General features: G+C 41.8%; 1 protein-coding gene across 16 annotated transcripts in view; it reads left to right on the top strand.

Annotated features, from left to right (window-relative positions):
• The window catches only part of tenm4 (teneurin transmembrane protein 4), a 1874213-nt gene that overhangs the window by 1833742 nt on the left and 26601 nt on the right, over positions 1-13870 (top strand). For all 16 annotated transcript variants that reach the window (XM_062977060.1, XM_062977059.1, XM_062977071.1 and 13 more), the window contains 2 exons: positions 6041-6276; positions 12535-12831. In XM_062977060.1, coding sequence (XP_062833130.1) covers positions 6041-6276; positions 12535-12831 — 533 coding nt within the window. The remainder of the gene's footprint in view (positions 1-6040; positions 6277-12534; positions 12832-13870) is intronic.

Below are 13870 nucleotides of genomic sequence, written 5' to 3'. Positions count from 1 at the left end.
CTAATAACAATCTATAGAAGGTATTCAGGACATTAGAGGGTCATTCATAACTAGGACACTATGATTTATATCTCCAAACTATTCATGAAGTTGCACTCTTCCAAACTGTCTTAGTGACTCCTTGGAGAATACAAGTGAAATGGAAGAAACCAGAAAATTCCACTCTGTAGAAAAACTTCATAAAACAGTTCAAGGAATATTCAGGATTTATTCTGCAGCCAGAAATCTACTATTTTGCAGTGGTGTCATTAGAGTTGGTGTCACCCAGCTTGGTAACTCATAGTGTCACCCCATGGAACTTCTCCTGCCCTCGACCAGACCACAATATTGTTGATGTAATACTGAAATATTACATGATGTAATACTGAAAACAAGCCCCAAACTTTGTCTGTGTTTGGTTTTTGTCAAAAAAATTTTTTAAAAGCTTTAATTTGTTGAAAGTCAAAAATTTATGAGTTTAATTACTGAAACCAATCACAGAGATGGAAAGAAACACAAGGTTTTTCTAGTCCAACTCACTGCCTTGCAGGAATACAAAACTCAAGAATTCCTGAAAGAAACCTATCCAAGCTCTGTTTAAAGATTTCCAAAAAAATACTACACCATCCTTTAGGACAGTCTATTCCACTGAAGCAGCTTTATCATCAGAAAGTTCTTCCTAATGTTTTGATGGAATCACTTTGCTTGTAATTTGAATCCATTGGTTCATGTTTTAATTCCTGGCGCAGCAAAAATAAAACACAAGCAAACTACAAGCTTACTTTGTTTCATACCTGACTTCTTTTCAGGAATTTAAATATGGCAATCATACCATCTTTCAGGCTTGTCTTCCCCAAGCGAATCATACCTAAGCAGTTCCTTCTAAGGCTTGGTTTCTAGACTTTTTGCCATCTTGGCTGTCCTCATCTGAACACCTTATCAATATTGTATTGTAAGGAAATTCTTTAGATGAAAACTGGGAATGCTTTCCAATCACCTGAGGAAGACTCAAGTCAAGCGCCAAGAACCCACCTGTATCCTCTTGGGCCCCTTCTACACTGCCATATAAAATTATATGGCAGTGTAGACTCATATAATCCAGTTCAAAGCAGGTAATGTGGATTATCTGCTTTGATCATCTGGATGATATGTAGAATTGTAGAAGGAGACTTGGTTAGCACCAACTAGAGTAGATACTTCAAATCAATTGTTGAGTGATGACACAATACATCAGTAAATCCCATTGATTCAGTGGGTCACTGGCAATATGCAACAAGATGTGGAAATGTAACAGTGGTTCTAATAGTGTGTGTGTTGGGGTTGGGGTTAGAGATGTGCATTGTTATGTGCCCATAGCCTGGTACAGAGCAATGACAACATCCACTGAGGTCTGCCAGTCTCTCATCATATTACATCATCAATAGAGACATATCCAAATCATTCTCCAGTTTGCCCCTGCTCTCCACTAACCACTGAATGGCCATGATCTGAGGGCTGCATCCACTAAAAGTGAGTTTGGGGTAGGACTTTGGTCATAATACAGAAAAAGGCAGAAAATGTCCCAAAAGATGTATGCTGACATACAGTGGCTTGATGCTCCTGAATGTCACCAACAGGATGCTAATCAATGTTTTGGAGTGCTGAAGTAGTATTTGATTGATGCATCATAATTGTAAAACATATATTTTGGGGGTGAGGAGAGAAAGAAGAGAAGGACTCTTCTTTTGTTCCAGTAAATCTGGGATGGCTGCAGTTGGAGCTGGAAACTACCAGAAAATAGTCCAGGAGAATAGTATTATTTGTATTTATTTACACTATTTATATTCCGCCCTTCTCACCCCGAAGGGGACTTAGGGCAGATCACATTATATACATATAAGGCAAACATTCAATGCCCATATACAGTAGTCTCACTTATCCAACACTCACTTATCCGACGTTCTGGATTATCCAACACATTTTTGTAGTCAATGTTTTCAATATATCATGATATTTTGGTACTAAATTCGTAAATACAGTAATTACTACGTATTGAACTACTTTTTCTGTAAAAATTTGTTGTATAACATGATGTTCTGGTGCTTAATTTGTAAAATCATGACCTATTGATGTTTAATAGGCTTTTCCTTAATCTCTCCTTATTATCCAACATATTCGCTTATCCAACGTTCTGTCGGCCCGTTTACGTTGGATAAGTGAGACTCTACTGTACACATAGAATCGAGACAGAGACAAACGCAGAGGCAATTTAACCTTCTCCTGAGGGGATGTTCAATTCTGGCCACAGGGGGAGCAACTGTTTCATCATCCACTGTGACGGCACTTCCTCATTCCAACGTCGTAAATTAGTTAAATTTGCCTCCCCACTTTATAAGTGGTACCTTATTTCCTACTTGATAGATGCAACTATCTTTCGGGTTGCTAGGTCAGCAACGAGCAGGGGCTATTTTTTAATTTTTTGATTGACGGGTGCTCACCCCGCCACGGGCTGGCCTCAAACTCATGACCTCATGGTCAGAGTGATTTATTGCAGCAGGCTGCTCACCAGCCTGTGCCACAGCCCGGCCCCACCTATTGTTTGGTTATTTTATGTTCAAGAACCATAGCAGCAACTACCACCACCTCCCAACCCATTTGCCCAGTTTGGTAGAGCGTTCCTGCTGCAAAAGGGAAAGGGTAAATTAAAGAACATATAATTTTCATGGGTAGGTGGGCATAGGGTGGGCTGGGGGTGGGGAGGATAAGAGAGAGACCATATGCTTTCTTCCCACTTCTTCCTTTCAAGAGCTATGAATTTATCTTAAGGCCTGATATTCATTTCTTTTGGGGTAGGGGAGCAGTTAATACAAAATTGAAAATATTTCCCTAACTTCCCTAGAGCCTTGGAGATAAGTCAGAACATTAATACAAATGCATTTCAATAACGAACCAGCCTCTCCTCGGCAGCTATGGGCAAGGGGTGGGAAGGGCTGAGCGGCACGCACCGGATTATACGGCAGGAAATAGGCATCATCACGGTAATCCCAGCACCAGGAGACCCTGTATCCTGGCGCCTTCCAACGCAGGACTATGTTGACGCACACACGCTCGCACCTCATTAAGCAGTCCAGCCTCAGTCTGGCCAGACCTTCATACCGCAGCTGTTTGCTGCTTGGGGTTCAGCTGGTTTCCTCGGTTGTACAGTTTTCCTCTGTTATTTGGCAACAGAAATCTCAGGAAGGGGCAGGGAGTGCAATTAGGGCAGCTTGCAAAGGATACTGACAACCTAGAAGGTGGACAGAAGAGGACAACCAAAATGGTCAAAGGTTTGGAAACTATGAATCCCTATCAGGAACAGCTTAAGGACTGGCTATGTTTAGCATGGAGAAGAGAGGGTTAAGGGGGACATAGTATCCACGTTTAAATAATGGAAATGAGGTCATGTTGAAGATGATGTGATTATCAAAGGCCTCTGGAAAACTCCCATACTTGGACTCAGGAAGATCCAGTTCGACCCAGGGAACAAGTTTCCTACCCTTGATCTACAATTGGGTTGAGCATTATTTTTACACACAAAGGCACTTTCTATGTAAGACTCTTAATCTTTTAACGTGTCCTGAGAAATACAGGACAACAGGTAATAATCATAGAGTTGGAAGAGACCTCATGTGCCATCCAGTCCAACCTCCTGTCAAGAATCCTCTGCTGTCACTTATGTTAAGATATTATCCTGCAATTTGAAGGTGAATGTAATGGCATAGGATCACCAGATAAACAAATGGAGAGGGTTCATGGACCTTGACTGTAGAAGAGGGAAGTTCAACAGACATTGCTTGTTCCCTGGTTGTATAGCAATACCTAATGAAATTCCTGCCATTAAAGGTACAGAAGCCTTATCCAGTTTTCAATCTGGCAACCCTATAAATAACCCAAAGGTCAGAAATTACCGCAGTTACTAAATCGGTGTTGCGTTTTTGCTAATGTTTGATGTCAGCTTGCACAGAGAAGGTGGAGGGAAATGGAAGTTGGGCCAAGGAGGAAAGAAAGAATGTGCATTTCTTTGTTTCCGTTATACACATTTAGCCTTGGTTATAAAACAGCTTTGGGGAGGTTGGATTTTGAGGAATGATTTGAAAGCTGTTCCTCACTTTTATACTCAAGCCAAAGCCCAGCTGGAATTTAGAAACATTGTGCTTTCTGGCAAATTCTGGATGGAAATTTTCACTCCACTTTGGAAGTTCAATTAAGCCACAGAAACGGCAGTTTGGGGCTCTTCTGAGAATTGACTCCGCTGTCATTTCTGCAACCAGATAGGAAAGGTCTCTAATCATGAATGCTCATTTCAGTATTCAGCTGATCAGGAAAGCTTTGTGGGGTGCATTGTTACAAATCCAAAGATGGAGGGAATAGGCCATTGGACAAGACACTGGTCATTGAAGACCGGATTAACCTGGAATGGAAAAATATGGAACCCAAGGCTTCTTGTTTCATAGCCTTCTTGACCATTGGTAGCACCTTTCAGGTGGTGAGCTATTTGTTGGTGATCCGTGCAAATTGTGGACATTAGCATCTCGGTTTCAATTTTTTTTTCTAAAAACAAGCTTTTCAGTTACGGCCAGGTTCTTTTCTTTTTTTCTCCCCTCCCTCTTTTAATTAACATTTCTAATTAAAAAAGACAGAGAACTTTGTTTGAAACGTCTTGGCAAGTTAGCTGTTCTGGACATCTTATGTATGTTCCATGTTTTTTTCTTGCATATTGGAGCATGAGGCAGCATAATTGGGATTCTCAAGTGGGTTGCTACCCAGACAGGGGCAAAAACCAAACCAGAATGACTTCAGCAAGGTTGCTGTTTCCTTGGCCATCACATTGCACCATGTATTGGGAAAGGATTGAGGGATGTGTGGCCTTTTAAATTACAGGAGCGTTTCACTTATCCAACATAAAGGGGCTGGCAGAACGTTGGATAAACAAAAATGTTGGATAATAAGGAGGGGTTAAGGAAAAGTCTGTTAAACATCAAATTACGTTATGATTTTACAAAGTAAGCACCAAAACATCAAGTTTTACAAATCAACAAAAAGCAGTTCAATATAAAGTAATGTAATGTAGTAATTGCTGTATTTACAAATTTAGCACCAAAACATTGCAATGTATTGAAAATCATAGAGTCATAGAATAGTAGAGTTGGAAGAGACCTCATGGGCCATCCAGTCCAACCACAGACTACAAAAACATTGACTTCTAAAAATTGACTACAAATAAAGATAGAATTGCATAAAATGAACTTACAGCAACAACATTGTTGGAAGTTAAATCCATAAAAAGTTCAGTCCTTGCTGCCTAGAGAAACAGCTGTGGATCTGGGTGGGAGGCAAACTGCATTGGATAATCCGGAACATTGGATAAGTGAAGGTTGGATAAACAAGACTCTACTGTATTGCTGGATTGCAGCTCCCATCAGCCCTGCTAACATAGCTATTGGCAAGCATACTGGGAGTAGCAGTGCAGAAACCTCAGGTGGCACGCTTTGTCCTCCCTAGCACTAAATCCATGTGTAAATCCATCACACCACCAACAATACCCTATAAAATCAGTATTTACCTAGTTTTTGATGATATGACAAGTACTGTAGACACACTCAAAAAGGTCAGAGCAGTTATTCTTCTAGTGTTAGATATCAGATGGGCAATCTAAAGTTTTGTTTTGTGACACTAGAAGTGCTGTGAATAACTCTGAAGAATAAAAAGGGGATATGGCATTTCCCTTTATGAAAAGTGAATTTCTCGCCCCATCTACACAGCCATATGATACAGTTTCACTGCTTTGAAGTGCATTATATGGCAGTGTAGATGGTGCCTAAGAGTGCATCTATACTTGGTCCTATGTCCAAGGTGTCTCATTATGTACCTATGGGCAAATACAGATGCTCTGAAAAAATCTGAAATCCAAAACACGACTAATCCCAAGCATTTGGACAAGGGATACTCTGCCTGTACTAAGATATTGTTCTTTCTGGGCCTGTCCCAGCTTATGTTTAAGCTGCATAAATAATTTTAGTCGTTTTGTTGTTCCTTCTTACAGATCAAGTGCGAAACAGCTATTACATTGGTGCAGATGGCTCCCTACGACTCATTCTGGCGAATGGCATGGAGGTAGCGCTGCAGACCGAGCCTCACTTGCTGGCTGGCACAGTGAACCCCACGGTGGGGAAGAGGAACGTTACCCTCCCCATAGACAACGGTCTCAACTTGGTTGAGTGGAGGCAGCGCAAAGAGCAAGCCAGGGGACAGATCACAGTATTTGGACGCAGGCTGAGGGTGAGTGTATAAACCCCAAGTGGTTCCTATATTAAGAAAGCCAGTATAGTGGAATGATTTTAGCATCGGATTATGATTCCTTCCAACCTAGCAGTTTGAAAACATGCCAATGTGAGTAGATCAATAGGTACCGCTCTGGTGGGAAGGTAACGGCGTTCCATGCAGTCATGCCGGCCACATGACCTTGGAGGTGTCTATGGACAATGCCGGCTCTTTGGCTTAGAAATGGAGATGAGCACCAACCCCCAGAGTTGGTCATGATTGGACTTAACGTCAGGGGAAAACCTTTACCTTATGATTCCAGAGGCTAGGACTGAATTTCCCACTTGGCTGTGGAAACCCACTGGGAGACATAGGACAAGTCACACTCTCTTAGGCTGGCTGTACTTTAGAATCATAGAGTTAGAAGAGAACTTGTAGGCCACCCAGTCCAACCCCATTCTCCCAAGAAAATTGCATTCAAAGCACCCCCAACACCGCTGTAACCACCCAGGATCAGTGTTTTGGAATCCTGGGATTTGCAGCTTGGCAAGGCACCAGCACTCTTTGGTAGAGGAGGCCTTGTAAACATCAACTCCTATGATTCCATAACATTGAACCATAGCAGTTAAAATCTCAACCTCAGGGAAAGGTGAAGGGAAGCCTCCTTTGAATAAATCCAGCCAAGAAAACCCCATGGGCCGGGCTGTGGCGCAGCTGGCTAGTAACCAGCTGCAATAAATCACTACTGACCGAGAGGTCATGAGTTCGAAGCCCGGGTCAGATTAAGCCCCCGACCATTAAATAGCCCAGCTTGCTGTTGACCTATGCAGCCCCGAAAGACAGTTGCATCTGTCAATTAGGGAAATTTAGGTACGCTTTATGCGGGAGGCTAATTTAACTAATTTGCAACATCATAAAACTTCCAGCAAAACACGAGGAAAGGAATGAGGAAGTACAGCCACTAGTGGACAGTGAAGCAACAGCTCCCCCTGTGGCCGGAATCGTGAAGCTGGAAAAAAATGTTAAATGCTTCTGTGTCTGTCTATATATGTTGTTTGTCTGTTGGCATTGAATGTTTGCCATATATGTGTTCATTGTAATCCGCCCTGCGTCCCCTTCAGGGTGAGAAGGGCAGAATATAAATACTGTAAATAAATAAATAAATGGTAAAGTCACCATAACTCAGAAACAACTTGAAGACGCAACAGTAATCTGTATCAAGGTCCATTCTCACATTATTAAGAGTGCAATTATTATTCATTATATATGGTAATGCTAACATCGCTTTTTTCATATTCTTATAATTCCCTGGCCTGAGGATACTTAGAACCGTCATCCAAAAGAGTGACTTTTTCTGAACTCTGTCTGTCTTTATCACCTTTCCTCTCTGGGAGGTGGTACTTACAGCATCATAGAGCTGGAAGGGATCCCAAGGGCTCTCCAGTCCAATTACTTTGCAGGAATAGACAGCTAAGACACTCCCGAGAGATCCATCTAATCTCTGAGTAAAGATCTTCAAAGGAGGACATCCACTAAGGCAATCTGTTCCACTGCTGAACAGCACATGGTGTCAGGAAATTCCTTTTTAATATTAATCTCCCTTTTTTGACAATTTCAGTTTTAATTCCTCGTTTGATAATTCGAGCCCACTGATTCATATCTGAGTCTCTGAAGCAGCAGGAAAGAGTCTCGCTCCATTTTCTTCAATACGTTCCTTCAAATATTTAAAGATAACTATCACATCACCTCTCCGTCTTCTCTTTTCCAAGCTGTACATACCCAGCTCTCTCAGGGACTCCTCATAGGGCTTGTCTTTTTTACCATTTTGGTCACCCTCTTCTGAACACATTCCAACTTGCCAATATCCTTCTTGAACTACTCTGCCCAGAGCTTCACACAATATAGACATGAAAGGGAACTAGGAGCCTTAGTAGACCATAAGCTGAACATGAGCCAACAGTGTGATGTGATAGCTAAGAAAGACATGCCATTCTATGCTGCATCAATAGGTGTATAGTGTCTAGATCAGGCATGGGGCAGACTTCGGTCCTCCTATCGGCTGTTAGGAATTGTGGGAGTTGGAGTCCAAAACACCTGGAGGACCCAAATTTGCCAATTCTTGGTCTAGATCTAAGGAAGTCCTAGTCCCACTCTATTCTGCTTTGGCCAGACCTCACCTGCAATACTGTGTCCAGTTCTGGGCACCACAGTTCAAGAAGGATGTTGACAAGTTGGAACATGTCCAGGGGAGGACAACCAAAACAGTAAAATGCCTGGAAACTATACATCCTACAATGAGTGGCTTGGGGAGCTGAGAATGTTTAGTCTTGAAAAGAGAAGGTTAAGATGGGACATGATAGTCATGTTTAGATGTTTGAAACAACGTCAAGTTGGAGATTTTTTTTCTACTGTTCCAGGGACTAGCACATGGAACAATGGATCCAAGTGACAGGGAAAGACATTGCTAAACTTTAGTAAACCTTTGTTGTTTATTTGTTCAGTCGCTTCTGACTCTTAGTGACCTCATGGACCATCCCAGGCCAGAGCTCCCTGTCGGCCGTGGCCACCCCCAACTCCTTCTAGGTCAAGCCATTCACTTTAAGGATGCCATCCATCCATCTTGTCCTTGGTCAACCCATCTTCCTTTTCCCTTCCATTTTCCCCAGCATGAGTATCTTCTCCAAGCTCCATTGAGAAGTAAGGCATTATTTCCTGGAGTATGGACTGGTTGGATCTTCTTGCGGTCCAAGGCACTCTCAGGATTTTCCTCCAACACCAAAGTTCAAAAGCATCTATCTTCCTTCACTCAGCCTTCCTTATGGTCCAGCTCTTGCATCCATAGGTTACTATGGGGAATACCATTGCTTTCACTATGCGGACCTTCATTGTCAGTGTGATGTCTCTACTCTTCACTATTTTATTGAGACTGGTCCTTGCTCTCCTCCCAAGAAGTAAATATCTCCTGATTTTCTGGCTGCAATCTGCATCTGCAGTAATCTTCGCACCTAGAAAGTGCTGTCTGTCACTGCTTCCATGTTTTCTCCCTCTATTTGCCAGTTATCAATCAGTCTGGTTGCCATAATCTTGGTTTTTTTAATGTTTAACTGCAACCCAGCTTTTGCTTTCTTCTTTCATCTTGGTGATAAGGCTCCTCAGCAAATCCTCGCTTTCAGCCATCAAAGTGGTATCAAAGTAAACCTAGACCTTCATTAAAATGTCCTGAAAGTACAAACTCAAAAGTCTGGTGTAGTCTCCTTCCTTGGAGGTTTTTAAGCAGAGGCTGGATGGCCATCTATAGGGAGTGTTTTGATGATATATTCTTGCATGGAGAATGGGGTTGGAGTGAATGGCCCTTGGGTTTTTTTCCAACTCTAGGATGCTATGATTCTATTCCAGGCTATGATTCTATTCCAGGTCAATTTAGGAATGAGTCAACGTTAGCAACAAAGATTGGGATTCATTGTACCTTTGGTCAGTTTTTATTTCAATGTGTGTGCAATTTCCTTTCTTTCTTTAAATACCCCAAAATGCAAATAAATATCACTGTTATTCTAATACTAGAAGTGTTCATGTGAAGCTGAGACTCATATTCTATATATTTCAATGACCGACAATCAATCCTCCCTGTCCCAAATAGTGTACCCTCATCTGGGCCACAGTTAAGCAAGAGGAACTGGAAGAATCCTTCTAGTTTTTCATGCCTGACCCACTTCTCAGTGCTTGCATACACTCACCATTTTTCAGGCTAGCAACATCTTTTAAAAGCTCTCCAGCCTTCCTATAATTCTGGACCTCTAATTGGTCTTCTGTCTGTTAGAAATTGATCACCTTGCTCTTCAGGTAGGTTAAAAATCCATAACGAGTGGTTATGTCAAGCATTGGGACTTCTCCATGTCGCAAAACGCCTACTCTTAATGCTGCTCTAGATAATGCCAGCTCTTTCACAGAAATCCAAACCTCTTAAGCATGCGATAGATACAACCATTTCTCACTTGAGGGCACGCAAATGATGCCTTCATAGTTATGGAGCTGCCTGAGTCATTGCTTTGATTTATTCAACCTGGGATGTGTGCAAATGAAGGCTTGCCTCAGTGTTTTTGGCTGGAGTCTGCTGGCAAAAGAGCAACGGTGGAGTTCACAGCAACAGATTGTACCGGATAGAATCACAGAGTTGGATGAGACACCAAAAGCCACCAACCCCATTCTGTCACCCAACAGATGGCCATCCAACCTTTGTTTTAAAATATCCAAAGAAGAAGACTCCAAGGCAACATATTCTGTGGTTGAATGGCGCAGAAAGTTTTTCCTAATATTTAGGCGGAATCTCTTTTCCTGTAGTTTGGATACTGCTCCGTGTCTGCTCTCTGAAGCTGCAGAAAACATGCTTTAAGATGACATGCTTCCAAATATGTAAACATGGTTATTATGTCCCCTCTTAAACTTCTCTTCTCCAAGATAAACATACTAAGCTCTTTAAACTATTCCTTGTAGAGCATGGCTTCCAAACCTTTGACCATTTTGCTTAACCTCCTTTGGACACACTCCAACTTGTTGGATTGCAGTGTCCGGAACTGGTGAAAGGATTACAGGTTTAGTCTGACAAAAGCAGAGCAGAGTGAGACTATGACTTTCCTCAATCTAGACCAGGGGTCCCCAAACTAAGGCCCGGGGGCCGGATGCGGCCCATCGAAGCCATTTATCCGGCCCCCATGGCACAAGGGCAGAAGGGGGTTGGGCTAAATGACCCAAGGGGTCACTTCTTCTCTTACAACCATTATTATTATCACTGTATTATTATTATTATTATTATTATTATTATTATTATTATTATTATTATTATTACTACTACTACTACTATTATTAACATTGAGGCTGGATGGCCATATGTCAGGGATGCTTTGCTTGTGCTTTTGGTGCACAGAGGCAGATGGGGGTTGGACTAAATGTCCCAAGGGGTCTCTTCCAACCCTCTTTATTATTATTTTATTATGACACAGCAAACAAGATAGATATGCTGGATTTCATATCACAAAATCACAAGTCGAACACTTCCCAAGTGCCTAGGACTGTGTGATGTATTTTCGGATGATGCGTGCAGATCCCAGTAGGGTGGCCTTTTGCAGTTGGCAGATCGTAATTTTGTCAATGTCTATTGTTTCCAAATGCCAGCTGAGATCTTTTGGCACGGCACCCAGTATGCCGATCACCACCGGGACCACCTGCACTGGTTTCTGCCAGAGTCTTTGAAGTTCAATCTTATTTTTTATTATTATTATTATTATTATTATTATTAACATTGAGGTTGGGTGGTCATCCATCAGGGGTGCTTTGCTTGTGCTTTTGGTGCACAAGGGCAGAAGGGAATTCGACTCAATGGCCCAAAGGGTCTCTTCCAACCCTCTTTTTTATTATTGTTGTTGTTATTATTATTATTATTATTTATTGCTCAGTGGCCAACTATAGTCTGGCCCTCCAACGGTCCAAAGGATCGTGAACTGGCACCCTGTTTAAAAAGTTTGGGGACCCCTGATCTAGACACTATACTCCTATTAATGCAGCCTAGAATCACATTGGCTTTTTAAGGTCTCAGGCCACTTTTATGATCCAATTCACTTCTCATGTCTACATTTAGGGATTAAGAAAAACAACAGCTTCCGATATCAGTCGCAAATTTCCACATATAACATTTTAAATTGGCCCTGAGTGGTCAAATAAGCAAAAAATTGAATACTGTATGGGAAAAGTCTGGCTCCAACATGTGAGGATATTTTTTGCAGTTCCCATTAGTCATACTGTTAACCCACTGTATCTACAAGTTCTGTATCCGCAGATTCAACCATCTATTGCTTAAATTTTTTAAATTTCCACAAAACAAACCTTGATTTTGCCATTTTTATACACGTGACACCATTTTATTACACCACTGTATATCATGGGACTTGGGCATCCACAGATTTTGATACCCATGGGGGGTCCTGGAATCAAACCCCAGTGAATAACGAGGGCACATTATATTCACTATGTGCATATACTCGTTTGTGTTTCAAAATGCTCATAACTGAACTGTTCCAAGTTGTTATTGTTATAAATTACTTAATGAATCTATCTGGGGGCTAACTATGTATTTTAAGAATTGTTTTACTTTTCTTCTTTATTTCTTATTCCCTTCCTGTCTCTTAAAAAGTCACCTGAGTTTATTACCTTGCTTTAAAATGTGGGTAATGTCTATCCATTGTAGGTGTTCCAGTTCTTACTTCTGCCCCATTTCTGTTGCAGGTTCACAACAGAAACTTGCTCTCCCTTGACTTTGATCGTGTGACGAGGACAGAGAAGATCTATGACGACCATCGTAAATTCACCCTGAGGATCCTGTATGATCAGGCCGGCCGCCCCAGTCTTTGGTCTCCAAGCAGCAGACTGAATGGCGTGAACGTCACGTATTCCTCTGGAGGACATATTGCTGGGATCCAAAGGGGAACCATGTCAGAAAGGATGGAGTATGACCAGTCTGGAAGGATCACATCCCGGATCTTTGCTGATGGCAAATCATGGAGTTATACATATTTAGAGAAGGTGAACAGAATTTCTGAAAAATAATGAAACATTGGGCAAAATATTTGGAGTGCTAGTGCTTTCATTTTTTGCACACATACACATACAACCCATGTCTACATCATTGGATGTTTCCCCTGCCCCGTTACAAAAATCACGAGAAAAAGGAAAATATTGTAAATCATTATTATCATAATAACAGTGGCTGGAATTCACTTTCACAGTTACAGATGCATAATCTAGAATTACATATCCATAACTGGTTTGTATTTATTGTCTCTGCATATTTATGTTTGAGACCCTATTGCCACGATTGTAAAAGTTCCTCCGTTCGTTTTTTTCCATGCAGCAGCTGCTGCAAGCAATGGAGGTCTATTCCCCTATCAAACGGTGTAGCATACTGACATTTCCAATCCTCCCTCCTGCCAGCAGTTTCCAGTCCTAAGAGGAAGCAGGGATCCTGCTTTTGATTGGAGATTGTTATTTGAGATCTTCAGGCCCCTTCCACACAGTTGGTTAAAATCCCACATTACCCAATTTGAACTGGTATATGTGGTAGTGTGGACTCAGATATTCCAGTTCAAAGCAGATATTGTGCATTATTCTGCCTTGATATTCTGGGTTATATGACTGTGTGGAGGAGCCCCCATTGACACAGTGGGTTAAACCGCTGAGCTGCTGATCTTGCTGACTGAAAGGTCGGCAGTTCGAATCCAGGGAGCGGGGTGAGCTCCTTCTGTGAGCCCCAGCTTCTGCCAACCTAGCAGTTCAAAAACATTCAAATGTGAGTAGAACAATATGTACCGCTCCAATGGGAAGGTAACTGCACTCCATGTAGTCATGACCTTGGAGGTGTCTACGGACAATGCCGGCTCTTCTGCTTAGAAGTGGAGATGAACACCAACCCCCAGAGTTGGACATGACTAGATTTAATGTTAGGGGAAAACATGTATTTATTATTTATTTATTTACAACATTTATGCCCCGCCCTTCTCACCCGAGGGGACTCAGGGCGGCTTTCAAAAATTGGCAAAATGTAATGCCCAAAATGCAATCAGAA

This window comes from Anolis carolinensis, chromosome 3 (assembly GCF_035594765.1).
Source record: "Anolis carolinensis isolate JA03-04 chromosome 3, rAnoCar3.1.pri, whole genome shotgun sequence".
NCBI lineage: Eukaryota > Metazoa > Chordata > Lepidosauria > Squamata > Dactyloidae > Anolis > Anolis carolinensis.
Note: the sequence above shows the minus strand (reverse complement) of the source record. Positions and strands in the feature narration are given on the sequence as shown.